Source organism: Gossypium raimondii, chromosome 6 (genome assembly GCF_025698545.1).
Source record: "Gossypium raimondii isolate GPD5lz chromosome 6, ASM2569854v1, whole genome shotgun sequence".
NCBI lineage: Eukaryota > Viridiplantae > Streptophyta > Magnoliopsida > Malvales > Malvaceae > Gossypium > Gossypium raimondii.
Window position 1 is genome coordinate 59,236,328 of NC_068570.1, and position 15,469 is coordinate 59,251,796.

Genomic DNA, 15,469 nt, shown 5'->3' on the forward strand with positions numbered 1-15,469 from the left:
TTGAAACAAAGGAGGTTGAAGTTATGGAATCAATTCACGAGGAAAAAGAAAACAGTTTAGCATTAAAAGTAATAATCAAATCAAAAATCAAGTCAACAACAACAAACTTTGCCATAAAAAGAATCGAATTGATTATCGATTGATAAAGTCTAAAAATAGTAGAGGTATTTATGGATCAGATTAGATTCGATTTAAGAATAATTTTATTATTGTCTAAGCTCGGCTTAACTCGAAATATGTGCCTAAAACTTTATTCAAACTCGTTCGTATTTATAAATGAATAACTCAAACTCATTTTAAGCTCACTCATATTATTTTTAAATTAAAAACAATATTTTTAATATTTTTAATTTAATATTTAATAATTTTATTTTCTACTTATTAAAATCATATATATAAACGACTTAAATATATCTACATTACAACATTAAATATTACCATACACATATATATATTGTTATATATATTTAGATTTATTTTTGTGTTATAAATGACATAATATTTAAAAACTAAACAATATATTATATTATAAATTTAGGAAACAGATTAGGTCGAGCTTGGACTTTGAATGCTTAAGTTCGAGCTAAATTTATATCTTAAACAGACCTATTTATTTTTTTCAAACCCTTTTTCTGGGCATAATATTGTTGTTCAAACCCTTTTAAATTTTAAACAAACTTTTGGGCTTAAACGAATAACTCAATCCATAAACAAATCTATTTTAATCTACAATCAAATCTAATAAGTACGGAATTGCAATTTCCGAATCATTAGGGATGAAATTAAAATTGCAAATTAATCCAAATTCCAAATTCAATTTTATAAAATGCTTTTGTTACAAAAATATTTTATTTAAAAGGACTTGCGTTGTTATCAAATCTTCAATTGAAACCTAATCATAGACTTGTGTAAGCTTGGCAGCACTGGATAACTGCCCCCGGCCCGGGAACAATTTCAACCACATTAACGAGCTGCTAGTTAGAGTTGTTCTTAGTTGGTCTTGGTGCGTGGGTTTACCCTAGAACAACCACTTTTTCTTTTATCGTACGCCCTCACTTTCTCATCCAATCGAGCCTCGCCACCTACGCAAGTGAGCGCAGCCCATTTTTAGCACTAAAAGTCTAAATCGCCAAATAAAAAGGTCTAATTCTGATTTTAGTCCCTCTATCATGCTGAAAATTTGAGATTAGTCATTACTTTTATAATATGCTCAACATGATCAGATTGATAGCAATGTTAATTTCTATCATTAAATAGATTAGGTGAATTTTGTTTATGTTATTTGTTCATATGATCAATCATGATCAATCAATAATAAATTTATATATTGTCTATTAGGCTTGTAATGATTGATTTCAGTTGTATATGTTCAATTTACATCGAAGTTTTAAAAAACAGATCGGTGGTCGAACTAAATTGACAATAGATTTTCGGTTCAATCAGTTCAAAATTAAAACATTTTAATGGGGTAGATATCAAATTTACGCATGAACTCCGGTTCAACGTGAAATTTGATACATAAACTTTTATTTGGTGTAATCATGCACATGAAACTTAAATTGTGATTCATATGTGCACATTAAACTTCGATTTTATTCAATCGTATATATTTAAATAAATGAATACATACATTTATTTTCATATTGGATTAATAATAATTGTTTGTGTATTCAATATATCAATGTAAAGTGGTGTTAATTTGATAATGTTGTTAGTAATTTGTGAAAAATGAATCAAATTGAAATTTTATTTATAAATCCGCACAAAATAAAAGTTAACGATAGTTTTAATATTTATCTAAATTTTAAAAATTTAAGAAAATTCTTTAAAATTTAAGAAAATTCTTTAATATTTAAAAATATTTAATAAATAATTAGGAAAATTTATTAAAAACATTAATGGATAAAAAATATACAAACATCCATTTTGTAAATTATAAAAATTAAATTAAAAATTAAATCTAATTTAAATATAATTCAACCAATTCTGTACCAGTTCAATGTACCTCTAGTTTATTGATACTAATTGGACCGCCAATTTCTGGTTCAACTAGTTTAATTAGTTGGTCCGATCGATTTCCAACAATTATATATACATCGGTTAATAATTCTATAAAAATAACTAATAATGTTTTGGAGCTTTGAGATCCTAAATTCGAATTCCACCCAAAATTTCTGAACCCTTTTAAATGTGTAAATTAAAGTAGGGAGGTTAGTCTCTAGTTTCAACATAATTAAAGGGGCTAACCTCGTCATTATAGTTCAACTAGTTAAATCAGTTGGTCCAATTGATTTCCAACAATTATATATACATCGGTTGATAATTCTATAAAAATAACTGATAAGGCTTTGGAAATTTGAGATCCTAAATTCGAGTTCCACCCAAAGTTCTCGAATCTTTCTAAGTGTGCAAATTAAAGTAGGGCGGTTAGTCTCTAGTTTCAACATAATTAAAGTGACTAACCTCATAATTATGGTTCAACTAGTTCAATCAGTCGGTCCAATTGATTTCCAACAACAATAAAGCTTTGGAACTTTGGGATCCTAAATTCGAGTTCCACCCAAAGTTCTCAAATCCTTCTAAGTGTGCAAATTAAAGTAGGGAGGTTAGTCACTAGTTTCAACATAATTAAAGGGACTAACCTCACAATTATACCACAAAAAAATTTTAATTAAAATATTCCTCAAATTCTCCGCCCATTTTCATTTTCTTTATAACTCCTATAAATCTCATAACTCATTTAACGTTTCCATTTCTTTGGAATTTATTTATTTTTTCCAAATTTTTTTTCGCGGGTGCAAATCGAAATCCCAAATGGCTGCTACCTTCCATGGAGTTGGAGCTACCGTTGCAGCTTTATCATCATCATCATCATCATCATCACCATCGAATTCTTTCGGTTCCAAGAAACTCCTTTCTTCTCCTTCTAGATCCTTCTCCGGTTCGATTCACTTGAAATTTTTCTCCGATTTTTCTTTTTCTTTTTTTTTTTCAATTCAATTCATTTTTAAATGGAAATTTGATTTGATGCAGTGCGGAAACGAGCGAGCTTCACAATGGTCAGATCTGAAGGAAGTATGAACTTCGATCTTAATTCCAAAGGTCGAAGAGCTCAACAATTGATTGCTAATGCAGTTGCAGTAATGATTTTCTTTTCTTTTTCTTTAATTTATGTTTTGAAATTTAATTATTTTTATGCTAAATTTGATTGTATTTTTGTTTATTTCTTTTAGACTAAAGCTGATAGCTCTCCAGCTTCGTCATCTTCGAAACCAGGGTATGAGTATGATTTTGTTTTTTAATTTAACTTTCGTAGTTTACATTACGCCTTTTAAGAAAGTTAAAAGCTAGTGATTAAGTATACTAATATCTCATGTAAATTTGAAGGATGTAAATCTTAGTACTATATTATTAGCATTGATTGTCAAAATTTTGTTAATCTTTTTTCTTATTTGGAATTTAATGTATTTAGGCTTTCTATGAGGGTTAATATAACCTTTAGTCTGAACTTGGCAATTCTTTTTTGTCCGTTTTGGTCCTTGAACCTGGCAATTAAGTCCATTTTAGTCTCTGAACTTAAACAAATGTAAAAACTTGATGATGTAACATAATCTCAGAGTGTCATGTTATCAAATTTTGATCGAATCCAAGTTTAAGGATCAAAATAGACTTAGTTTCCAAGTTTAGGTACTAAAGTGGACCCAAAAGAATACAGATACCACGGTGGACCTGATTGCCAAGTTTAGGGGCTAAAAGTTATATTAACCCTTTCTAATAAGATTTATCCATTGGTTTCTTCTATTTAAATATTGCTTTTTTTTTCTTCTTTTGTTTAATCTCATAGTCCTGCTTGCATGCTTAACAAAGGTTTCATCCTCATTGTTGTGTAAGGTTCATGCATTTGATATTTTGATGCCATTCATCTCTTTGTAATATAAGATGCGGTCTTTTTTTTTTTTTTTTTTGCAAATAAATTTATTATCTTGTTCTGTTATAGCCAGCTGAGTTTCCATTTGGATGTGTAGTGGAAGGCAGTCACGCGATACTGGAGTGCCTAAGGGATCATTTAGGCACTCCAGCATGGTTGCAATCTATGTTACTCGGACTTTGGTATAAGTGTTGGGTCTAAGTATATATCTGACATGGGTATGGTTAGTCTTTCTTAAGGTTTTCCATGTATTTAGAGGATCTTTGGAGATCATATCCACATAACCAAGTGTTGGACACAGATGCTTCAAGGAAAATGAAGAGTCCGAGCAACATAGGTTGCAATACCCTCCCATTGCACCTCTAAAGGGTGCTCTAGACTTCTAAAATGCCTTTGTTTCAACAAGCATTGTTCTTTTCTGTTGCAATCCTGAAAATTCTAGTGGGATGAGTCGTCTCAGTCCTTATATTGTCATCGACCAGATGCCATGGACCTGTGTGTCAAATGTCGAATAAAAAAGGCGTCATTTGAATGTCAGGTGTATGCATGCATGTATATATATATGTCTATGTTTTTGCACGATGAAATGGACTGATGTTGCATAGTCAAAATTTGCTATTCGTACTTGTTATCATCATCAAGTCTCTATATCATGTCTGCATCACTCATCAGTAACATATTTACCTAGATCTATGTTGTATCACCAGGCATGAGCTTTTACTTTTCGAAGCTCTACGAGAGGGTTTGGAAGAAGAAATGGAAAGGGATCCCCGTGTATGCGTCATGGGTGAAGATGTCGGTCACTATGGAGGCTCATACAAAGTGACCAAAGGATTGGCTACCAAGTTTGGGGACCTCAGGGTTCTCGACACCCCTATTGCAGAGAACTCGTTCACTGGCATGGGGATCGGAGCTGCTATGACTGGTCTAAGACCGGTTGTTGAGGGCATGAACATGGGTTTTCTCCTCCTTGCTTTTAATCAAATCTCCAACAACTGTGGTATGCTTCATTATACATCTGGCGGCCAGTTCACCATACCGATAGTCATTCGCGGTCCTGGTGGTGTTGGACGTCAACTAGGGGCCGAGCACTCTCAACGTCTTGAGTCGTATTTCCAGTCAATCCCTGGAATCCAAATGGTTGCATGTTCAACCCCTTACAATGCCAAGGGCTTAATGAAGGCTGCAATCAGAAGCGAGAACCCCGTTATACTTTTCGAGCACGTTTTGTTGTACAACCTCAAGGAGAGAATTCCAGATGAGGATTACATCTGCAATCTCGAAGAAGCCGAGATGGTAAGACCCGGAGAACATGTTACTATTCTAACCTATTCAAGGATGAGATATCACGTGATGCAGGCAGCGAAAACTTTGGTGAACAAGGGTTATGATCCTGAAGTAATCGACATTAGGTCTTTGAAACCATTCGATCTTTACACCATCGGGAACTCGGTGAAGAAAACACACCGTGTTCTTATCGTGGAGGAATGCATGCGGACCGGTGGTATTGGTGCTAGCTTGATCGCTGCCATCACTGAGAATTTCAACGATTATTTGGATGCTCCTATTATGTGCTTATCTTCACAGGACGTGCCTACACCCTACGCCGGAACATTGGAGGAATGGACCGTTGTTCAGCCGGCCCAGATTGTGGCGGCTGTCGAGCAACTCTGTCAGTAGTAGCTGAAACAGTGATTGCACAGGTGACGTTTCTGTTACCCTTAGACTAGTTCTCATGCAAACTCTGTTGCCGATATATACTTTCCGGTTCATTACCAACATTGTGTCCGTTAAAACTTGATAAATATTTACCGAGTCAAGGCCTGTTGTTTGTTTGATCTGGTTCTTCCTTGACTGAAAAAGCCAAAATAGGATCCTGGTTAAGCAATAGTTTACAGGTAGAATACTGAAAAAAATTAACTCACGGGATAAAATGTGTTTTCCATTTCGTCTATTTTTTTCCCTTTTGGTATGAATATTTGGAAAATTGTGGATGTTAGTATTTGGGTTGAAATATTGTTTTGTCTGATATTCAAATTTGTCTACACTGATCAATCCATTTTTGATATTTGAATATGCTATTCACTATTAAAAAAAAAAAAAAAAACCTACTAAAGTGAATTGATGCAAATATCCCACATTTAAAACATAGGTCAAATTATGCGAACACTACATTCTATTTTCAATTTTGAACTTTCAAAATTTTAGTCCATTCATTATTTTCTTCCTCCATATAATATATTATTGTACGAGTAATTCCAAGTCAACTTATCATATCCATATATTACTCATAAAAGATTTATTTAATAAATTTAACGATTATAGTTTACATTAAAATTAAAATTTCGAAATCCACAAAATACGATGTCTGGAAACATTTAATTTTACACATAATACATAACTATTAATAAAATTTAACCAAATTTCAAATTTTTAAAAAATCACATGATCTTATGTTTTAATTTGCTTGTCATCCATCTATTTTTTATGAGTGATTTTCTATATGCGTTTAAGAAATAAATTCAATTATTTGTTTATATAGCAATAAATAAGCATAAAAATGAGGATAAAAGAGTCTAGAAATTTTCTTTACAATTACAATCTCAATTACTACAAATTACTGTACATGGGTCTAACAATGGGATTTTGAAAGAAAATCAAAGTTTATGCCAAGTAATTGTATATTTGTGGATTGTTCTTGTCTCGTTCCAGGTACTCCCTGTCGATGAGAGACTCGATTCTTTTCTTCAAATCGGCCGGTTTTATCGGAAACTTAAGCTGTTCAACGACCCGAAAACTTATTCTCAATATACGTCAAAATGCAACTTAGAGAGGAAAAAGAAAACGTATTATCCATTTGATCATCAACTGCAATGATCTAATTATCGTACAAGACTAGTATCATTCTCAATCAGTTCGGGTCAAAATTTGACAGGTTTATACACAATGCAAACAGTGAATGTACCCGAGAGGGCCCTCTATTATAGGGACTTGACCAAATTAGTCCCTCAGATCAATTTAATCCTTGTACTATTAAAAAGAATCAAATAAGACCAAATTGAAATAGAGTTAACATTTACTGTTCAACAGAGTTAATATTTTTACAGTTTTCATGGTTTCCGTAAATGAAATCTTTCCTTTGGAAGGAATTGAACTGCATTTGAAAAAATAAATTAAAAATAATTTTCAAGACATTTTTTATATCGTAAATGTTAGCTCCGTTGCAATTTGAACTTATTTGATTTTTTTTAAATAGTATGGGGATTAAATTGATCTATTTAATAATAGAGGGACTAATTTGATCCAGTCCCTATAATATAGGAGGTACCTTAACCCAATGCAAACAATAAGAATACACTTACCTGTTGGAAGAGTTCGGTTATCAAAAGGGTGTGGCTCAACACTTTCCTTGTCTTCATTATCCGAACAATAGCAGCATCGACCTGTGATAAAATTGAGCAGTAAAGCATATTTTTTATTAAGCTTGTTCATGCGAGGTATCTTTCCGTTCGTTTTATTTGTATTAGTGGATACGCGAGACAATGCAAGTGTAAAGCAAATCCGAACCTGATATTGACGGTCTTGAAATACTCTTTCGGTAGTGCTTGTGTTTTCCTCCACTGTCTCTTTCATCTGGATTGCATTTACCTGTGTTCCAAAAGGAAACGTTAGTGTGATCCCTTAGACCTATCAATTCTGACTCGAACATGAAAACCCGATTAGATTAATTCAACCTGATACAACCTCATTTGACCATAAAAAGTTAATAACCTAAACTTGAAATGACCTAAATCTGAAATGACCCAAAATTTTTAAACACAAGTCAACCCGACCTACCAATTGAGAGGTCTACTTGGAAGTCAGTTCAATTAAATAGAAAAGAGATAAGCTTGACAAGAATTTAGTTGATCTAAAAAAGTATTCACTTACCATGGTTTGATTTGTCAAAAAAACATTACTAGCGCATGTACCTTTATACGATAGAGAGGAGCAGAAAATCCTTCATTGAAAACGAAAGAATCATCATCTTCCACCTCCCTCCCTTTCGGCAACTGCAGCACATGAAAGCAAACCGAGATAATGTCACCAACTATACCAGCCCAAACACCAAGTTAAAATGGTAAGTGCAATAATTAAATTGGCATACCTTTTGCAGGACTCGTACTTTACCGCATGCAAGGGATTGCAAGGTCCTTCTCAATTCCTTATCCTCTATGGCAGTAGAGTCCTTAATGTCTTGAAAGCTAAGCTTCTCAGCATCGTTGAACAACATCAGAACTACAGTCTAGAGAGTAAACAGCAACAATAAATTGAGAAAACTGGTAGAAATGTCTGCTTGTACAGAACATTAGAACAGGGAAACAAAAGTCAATGAGAACCAAGGTGCTGACCTGAAATAAGGAAACTGCGAGCTCCTTTTTACCTTTGGTAAAATCGGCTTTCAACACACAATGACCTAACGAGTTTTGCCACATTAACCGCCTCCCACTGTACTTGCTTAAGTAGAACTCCTTAAAGATGTCCTGTTACACCAACTAGAATATGGTGTTAGATAACTTCTCGATAGAAGAACTTACCAGTGTTTATAACAGTGAACATTTCATCCTAAAACCTGCAGCAAACCTGATAGACGTTCAACTCGTGAGGAAGCCGAACAACCATAGGTGGATATGTTGGCCAATACCTGTGCAGCTCAACAGCCAGAGTAGAATTAAATATCTCAACAATAAACTAATCGATTATGCCACTATGACTTAATGGAGATAACGGTGAAATAAGATTTACCCGGTTGTTAAGACGTGGACACTCATCTCGATTCCAGATGGAAGTTTCGTCCTGGCCTGTGATGATTGCTTGAATGATTCATTTATCTCCTTTGATAGTTCAATATCCTGCATAAAAATCACAAGGCAAGATCAATTGCATTAAAGTTGCATTCGTATTAAATCTCATATTACTAAATTTCCTCAAGCCAAAAGTATAAGTAAAATGATTTGACTGTATACACATTCTGGTCATAAGAATCCAGTCACATGGTTGTTAGTCAGATCCTAGGTTGACCAATACAAGAGAAGGTAATCCAAGAAATGAAAGATAAATTTAACTCCCAGAATCCTTTTCTCTTCTCTTCCCCCGTGATTTTATTACATTAATATATTTACCAGCATAATCCATCCTCACCAAGGTTTTCAAAACCAAACCGGTGGTCAAACCAGTCAGACCACTGGTTCCCAGTTCGACCAATTCAATTGTATAAATTATCAAAAAATATTAAAAATAGAGAAAACCAGTTCAACTGGTTCCAGTGGTTGGACTGGCCGGTTCTGAAAACAGTGAACCTCATGGCACAATAATTTTTTTACATAATGATTAGTTCATTGCATACTCTTTGCAAGGATTAATCATAATCGATCCGACTCCTTTATGAGTTATAGCACTCCAGGGGCCAATACCGCCAATGGCTAACATTTTCTTAATGGTTATAATTGGATCACCATGTTTGCAATGGTCAATTGCTCAAGTTCACGAGACATTTTATTAGAAATTCCGGTGGCAATATTTATTGGATACATTTCTTTGACAAAATTTATAAAAGATATAGAGGCAGACCTTGAACATTCCTTCAAGTTTGTTCGTAAACTGGCTGCCACACTCAGTCTTCAGCTGCAGCATCATAATAATATAACAAGTTAATACAATCTTTAAAACGTGTCATTTAATGCAAAAAGAAGAAGATACTGACCTTAGAAATCATGGATTTCTCTGCATCAATAGAAGCACTCTTTCCTAGCAGCAGCCTCTTTGCAAGATCCTTCTTATAGAATGCTTCGAATACGTCCTTGCCCTTAGTTACCAACAAAAACATCGTTCACATCTCTAGCATTAACTTGTACGACAAGAAAATTAAGAAATACACACAAAGAGGACAGTTATCTGAGGCCAAAGGTATATTTAATGGTTTTTATAGTGAAAACATGGACCCTACCTGGATGAACCTGAATAAAACCAAAACTTTATCAAGTGTACCCTCTAATTCCTCTTCAGAAGTACCCTTATTACCAGCACGAAGCTTTTCATCCAGAAACTTGGCGATCAGTTCTGCGGGTTGGTTCTATTAAACATAATGCAGAATTAAACCATCAGTTGAGTCAAGTGTGAAAAATATGGTAATCTAAATTAGGAATATTGCTGAACTGATTAAAACTTAATAAGAAGACTGCAGTTCAAAAGTAAAATAATCTCCAAGTGCTAACCTGACGAATGTTAATTAGATGCTCAAATGCATCCCTAATGTGGTTGCAAAATCCCTCATTCTTCGAAAAGCTTTCTTCCCATATTGAGTCAAGTGAAGCCTTAAATTCTAACAATGAAGGCACCATGTCCTTGTCTTTCTCTTCATCCATGACAATGCCCTGCCCAGTTCTCCGAATATATGAACTCACGGCCTGCCTTAGTGGTTCAAGAGAATTGACCCTTGAAAACAGTGAGTACATCCTCTGAAGGTCCTCAATACGGTGTCCATCCATAAGCATCATAAATCCCTATATCAATCAGAGAAATTATAACTATTAAAAGATACATATCCAAGCTGGCATACAAAGTGCACAAACAGCTGACGATTCATATTCATACCTTATCAAGAATGGCATGTATATGACGTTCAAGGAGTTGCCTTTCCACTGTTGCTATTAGTGGCTTTCTTGTAAGATCACCCAGGTAGAGTAAGCATCTTTCATGTTCTTCATGTAACCTAGTCTGCAAGAATATAATCAAAATCTTAACAAAGATAATTTACACAAAATCTTAAGTGGGATAATCACGTATATTCCAAATAAAAATGGAATAATATGGTAGATTAACATTCTTATAAGAAGGATGAACGTGTATGCTTCAAAATACAAGCACTAGTCACTACTAATTGAGAACATAAAATATTAAAAGCACCTCAACATGCTTCAGGTAATCTGGAACATCATATTGTTGCATGTATTTTGTTCCTTCAGCCGCATAAAACTCAGACGTGCACTCTAGGAATGGCTTCTCAAAGCTTCCTGAGTAAATGCCTAAGGCGGTGAACATCTGCAAAAGATGGTTAATGAGTGTTCTGTCGACAGCTTCTCCTAACCTGCATAATCAAAAACAGACACGGTGGATTCCAGGATGCTAACTATAAACACTAAGATGAGAATTTATCATCGCACATCATTCTTGAACCTAGACGGTGAATATGTGGATGGAAACTCTTGGGGTATAGATGATTAAAATGAGTCAGAAAGAACAAAAATAATAATAGGCAAGTAGGCTAGAATTAAATTGATCTTAATTATCCCGTGTAAAGAAACTTTTTTCTTCAACAGAAACCATGCTATCACAATGACATTAGAACAAGAATGTATGAGTCAATTCAAGTTGACCAATACTCATCATGTTGCAGTTTGCCTTTTTTAACTTTTACCTCTCCACTTGTACTTGCGCACAGGAAATTCAACACGGCGTCAAGTTGGTTGGTCTGAAGGCATCAAAAATAAGTTAACCATAGTATATATTTTTGTATACTTTCATCCAGTAGTATTGTTAGTTATGTACTATCACCAAAGCCAACACGATAGCAACCAACAGTATAGCTTTTTTCCAATTTATTATACCTATTCATCAATTACATGAAGAGAAGCATAGTTTCATCCATAACAATCGCAATACTCAATGATACACAATCCATTACAGCATTCATCTAAAACTATTATGCATATTTTGCATAGGTTATATTTTGAAACCAAAAATCCTAGAATAAAAAGATTTTGTATATTTCAACTTAAAATTCATAAGAATTACCTCTCACTCTCAATCATTCTTAAAAGGCCAGTAACAGTTTTGTGATCAACTTCAGGAGCTAGAGAAAGATGTTTTCGGAAGAGCTGCAAGCCCATGTCCCATAATGAACGTACATTTGGGGTTTGCTTAACATATGTTCTGTCAAGATACAAGGCTATACTACGAATCATCAACATTTGATCACAAAGATCTTGCCAACATTTCTCAACGAGTGATAAGAAAACAACCAGATCTGGGCTTTGCCCTACCAAAGATCTTAGTGCAGCAGATATATGTTCTTCACACTCTTTTTCAATTCGCTGATAAAGGCTTCCTCCCAACTTGTGCAGGCAAAGATTATTGACATCCTAAAGGAAGCACGATCGATTACCAAGACATAATATCGATCAAATTACAAATGGCTTTCATAATCAAAACAGACAGAATCAAGAAATAAGAGAGGTTTACCTGATAAAGCTTCTCCAAGTCACAAGAATCTGGCTGCTTCAAAAATATAGCATTAATGGCTGACTTCAGCTTTGCCCATGTCTCCTCCTCAAAATTTGTAGGCATTGTCGGTTTTGCTACACAGAAACAACAAAAGTCAGAAACCTTTCTGAATACATGTTCTACACATTTTGCATTTTAGTAATGCTCTTCTAGCTTTCTACCATTAGTTCATGCAAACAACATAGTTTTAGAGATATAATATGATTCACAAATACAAAAAAGAAACCAAAAAAACTTAGTTCAACACAAGCGAATAACCTTACTAATAACAGGTTGAATCACCTGCTAACTAAACACTATAGCTGTTTAGAAAGATTAAGTAGCTGCTTGTACTTATGCAAGCACACATCATAGATGCAGAGGAGAATCCAAGGGCAGGCAGTGGCCTTGCCACCCCCCCCCCAAATGTTTTTTCTGCCTTCACCGCTGCATAGATGCTTACAAAAAAGGGTTTAGAAGAGGACATATATGGATTTTCTAAAAACTGACGGCCTCTAGCACAGTATTTGAATTACATTTTCTTTGATAAATTAACAGAAAATGTCAATAAAAAAAGCAAAAGAGTGTAGGTGTAGAGCTTTTAATGTAAAGTTGCATTAGCAGACCTACATCACAAAGGCAAGAAAACGAAGAATGTTCCGTAGCCATTCGTTCTGAAGCCATGTAAATGAACGAGAACCTTAGGACCCTCAATTTGTTTAGCACAAATAGTGTTCCTCTTAAAAACCGATATCAATTTCAAATTACCATAAAATGATTGTAAGTAATGCCCAGATAAAACTGAAAAAGGTAACACTTCTTAGGATCAGCTAACAGATCTCTATATCAACTTTTATTTAAAACTATATAGGAAGTCATGGAAAGTACTTGGTTTCATTTACACGGTTTAAACAGAACAATCCATAAAAAAATATTAAATAATTCAATGCCTATTAAATATTAGTTAGTGTTAGCCCAGTAAAACAGTGAAAAACGAACTATGCAAATAAATTAACCAGTGAAAAGATCCTATAATCAAACAAAGCTCCAAGTTTCTGAATATCATCACCTTTAATCCCTAATTTATCATTCCAAAAACGACCCAACAACCAAAACCACTCAATTTCTAAGATCAAACACTCAAATAAACTAGAACAAGCAATTTAATAAATACCCAGAAAATAAATTTCACGAAGACAAAAAAAAAAAGAAGAGATCGAAACCAAAAAAAGATTACATAAAGAAAGAAAAACCTTTAACGAATTTGATGACGAGCTTTTTGGCGGGTTGAGGCGGGGTTGCTTTTTTACGAGAGAGATTAGCGGTGGCGGGAGAACGAGGAACACCGGACTTAGAATCATCGCCGAGGGACATAGATGAAGGGTCGAAAACGACGTCGTTACCGTCTTGATGGTGGTGATGAAGGCCGTTTTTGTTTGGGTCTATAGAACCAGCCACCGAATGAGACTTTGCTTTCGTCATTGATGATTTGCAGATGATGAAGAAGAAGAAGCAGCAATGGCGTTTTGGGGATTAACGATCAGCGTTGCTTAAGAGAGCGTTTTGTGAAAGGAGATTGAAAGACATGGAAGTGATGATCAAAGAGATCGTCGTAAGAATATTTCCAGCTACTTTTACTTATTTATTTTCCTTTACCTTGATTTCTCTTACAGTGCCATTTAGGAAAAATAATTTTAATTATGCTATTAATCCTTGTAATTTACAAAATTGTATTTAAATCTACAATGGTACACATAGTATAAGACTGGTATTGAATTTAACCAAATAAATTTAATTACTAATATTTAGGTTAGGACTAATGCTTCAAATTTTGAAAAGTATAGGGTCTAAAATTGATCAAATTAAAGTATAAGAACTAAATCCATAATTTTCGTAAGGTATAAGGGTTAATAGCAAATTTAACAAAAAATTGTTTTAAAAACCTAACCTTTTCAATTTAATCAATTCGACCGCAAATCGATTCGTCCGTCAATCTAACAATAATTAAACAAAAGATAAAAATACATAAAAATATTTTAAAATATTATAAAATGGACAGTTTGGTTCAACTCAACAACATTGAAAATAAAAGTAAATCTTTTAGAAAGGTGTTAAACACGTAAAATTTTACCCTAATTTAAAATTCAACTTATTAATTTAGATTCAAACTTGATTTGATTTGATTTTATTATAAAAAACAATAATTTAAACTCGAATTGAATTAAACATGAAAATATCTGAACTGGAACAACATAAACTCAAATGACGAGAGCTCGAAACAATACAAATACCAAAAAAAAAAATATTGCACCCAAAATAACTTCTTATTGTATTGAAATTTATATAAGATTATATTTTAAATAAATAATATGAATACGACTTAAAATATACAATAAATGCGATTTAAAAACAATGGTGGCGGTGAGATTAGATACTGTAGCGATACTGTAATGTGAGACAAAAAAAAAGCTAAAGCGTTGCGCTAGATGTAAACGCCCATCCAAAAGGACTCTTAGTGATTGATGTATAAGTGTACGAGTATGATATGTGGTTAGCTTTTACTATTAGTCCATTTAATATGTCTAAGTTATGTATTTACTATTTAGTCCTTACACTTTAATTTGGTCATTTTTAATTCTTATATTTTTTGAATTTTAAAATTTTAGTTTTTACCAAATAATACTTGGTATATTCATTAAATTTTGTTGAGTGTTTTTGTGTGTGTCCTCTTTACGGAAGTCAATTTTCTATTTATATGGCACAGTTCCATGATTTGATATACTAGGATTAGGTAGGCCCCCATGCAGGTCAACATATATTTTACTATAGAGTCAATACGTGTATACTACTACAGAGTCACTTTGTAGCTCTTCTTCGACCAGATGGGAGACAAATGGTTACAATATTCACCTCTACCCGATTCTTAGGCCGACCCAGTTCTCATACCAACCCACAACCTGAACAGTATGTCCAGCTCGCTGATATATAGTTTGCCACCATGCAATTCGCCTGCATGGGTTCGTAGCATCGTGTAGGCGAACCCCTACTCAGGAAACATATGTTGACCTGCATGGGAGCCTACCTAATCCTAGTACATCAAATCATGGAATCGTGCCATATAATTAGGAAATTGGCTTCCATGAGGAGAACACACACAAAAACATTCAACAAATTTCATTATTTTAAAAAATTTATGCAAAAAGTATATCATTACATGTGTAATGTCATATCAATTAGCTG

General features: G+C 33.8%; 2 protein-coding genes across 2 annotated transcripts; one reads left to right on the forward strand and one right to left on the reverse strand.

Moving 5' to 3' along the window:
• The first annotated feature begins 2,735 nt into the window (after positions 1-2,735).
• LOC105773939 (pyruvate dehydrogenase E1 component subunit beta-3, chloroplastic) lies at positions 2,736-5,965 on the forward strand. The gene is made up of 4 exons (XM_012596158.2): positions 2,736-2,941; positions 3,034-3,140; positions 3,234-3,277; positions 4,636-5,965. Exons 1-4 carry the CDS (start codon positions 2,815-2,817, stop codon positions 5,606-5,608), a joined length of 1,251 nt encoding a protein of 416 aa, XP_012451612.1. The 5' UTR covers positions 2,736-2,814; the 3' UTR covers positions 5,609-5,965.
• A 524-nt stretch (positions 5,966-6,489) lies between these two features.
• LOC105773487 (cullin-4) lies at positions 6,490-13,857 on the reverse strand. Its single transcript, XM_012595444.2, has 17 exons — positions 13,483-13,857; positions 12,209-12,324; positions 11,762-12,108; positions 10,874-11,054; positions 10,562-10,684; positions 10,183-10,470; positions 9,915-10,040; positions 9,672-9,773; positions 9,539-9,592; positions 8,714-8,820; positions 8,552-8,612; positions 8,320-8,451; positions 8,076-8,213; positions 7,900-7,980; positions 7,496-7,576; positions 7,291-7,371; positions 6,490-6,706 (listed from the first exon to the last, which is right to left on the reverse strand). The coding sequence occupies exons 1-17, from the start codon at positions 13,709-13,711 to the stop codon at positions 6,593-6,595; spliced, it is 2,361 nt and encodes a 786-aa protein (XP_012450898.1). The 5' UTR covers positions 13,712-13,857; the 3' UTR covers positions 6,490-6,592.
• Between the last annotated feature and the right edge of the window lie 1,612 nt (positions 13,858-15,469).

Bases quoted from the DNA above. Each gene is read 5' to 3' on its own strand.
- LOC105773487 (XM_012595444.2), bottom strand. From the start codon at position 13,711: ATGACGAAAGCAAAGTCTCATTCGGTGGCTGGTTCTATAGACCCAAAC. The intron at 12,325-13,482 runs GTTTTTCTTTCT...GTTTCTGTGTAG, and splicing joins CGTCATCAAATTCGTTAAAG to CAAAACCGACAATGCCTACA. The intron at 10,685-10,873 runs GTGCTTTTAATA...ATATTCTTGCAG, and splicing joins ATTACCTGAAGCATGTTGAG to ACTAGGTTACATGAAGAACA.
- LOC105773939 (XM_012596158.2), top strand. From the start codon at position 2,815: ATGGCTGCTACCTTCCATGGAGTTGGAGCTACCGTTGCAGCTTTATCA. The intron at 2,942-3,033 runs GTTCGATTCACT...GATTTGATGCAG, and splicing joins TCCTTCTAGATCCTTCTCCG to TGCGGAAACGAGCGAGCTTC. The intron at 3,278-4,635 runs GTATGAGTATGA...TTGTATCACCAG, and splicing joins TCGTCATCTTCGAAACCAGG to GCATGAGCTTTTACTTTTCG.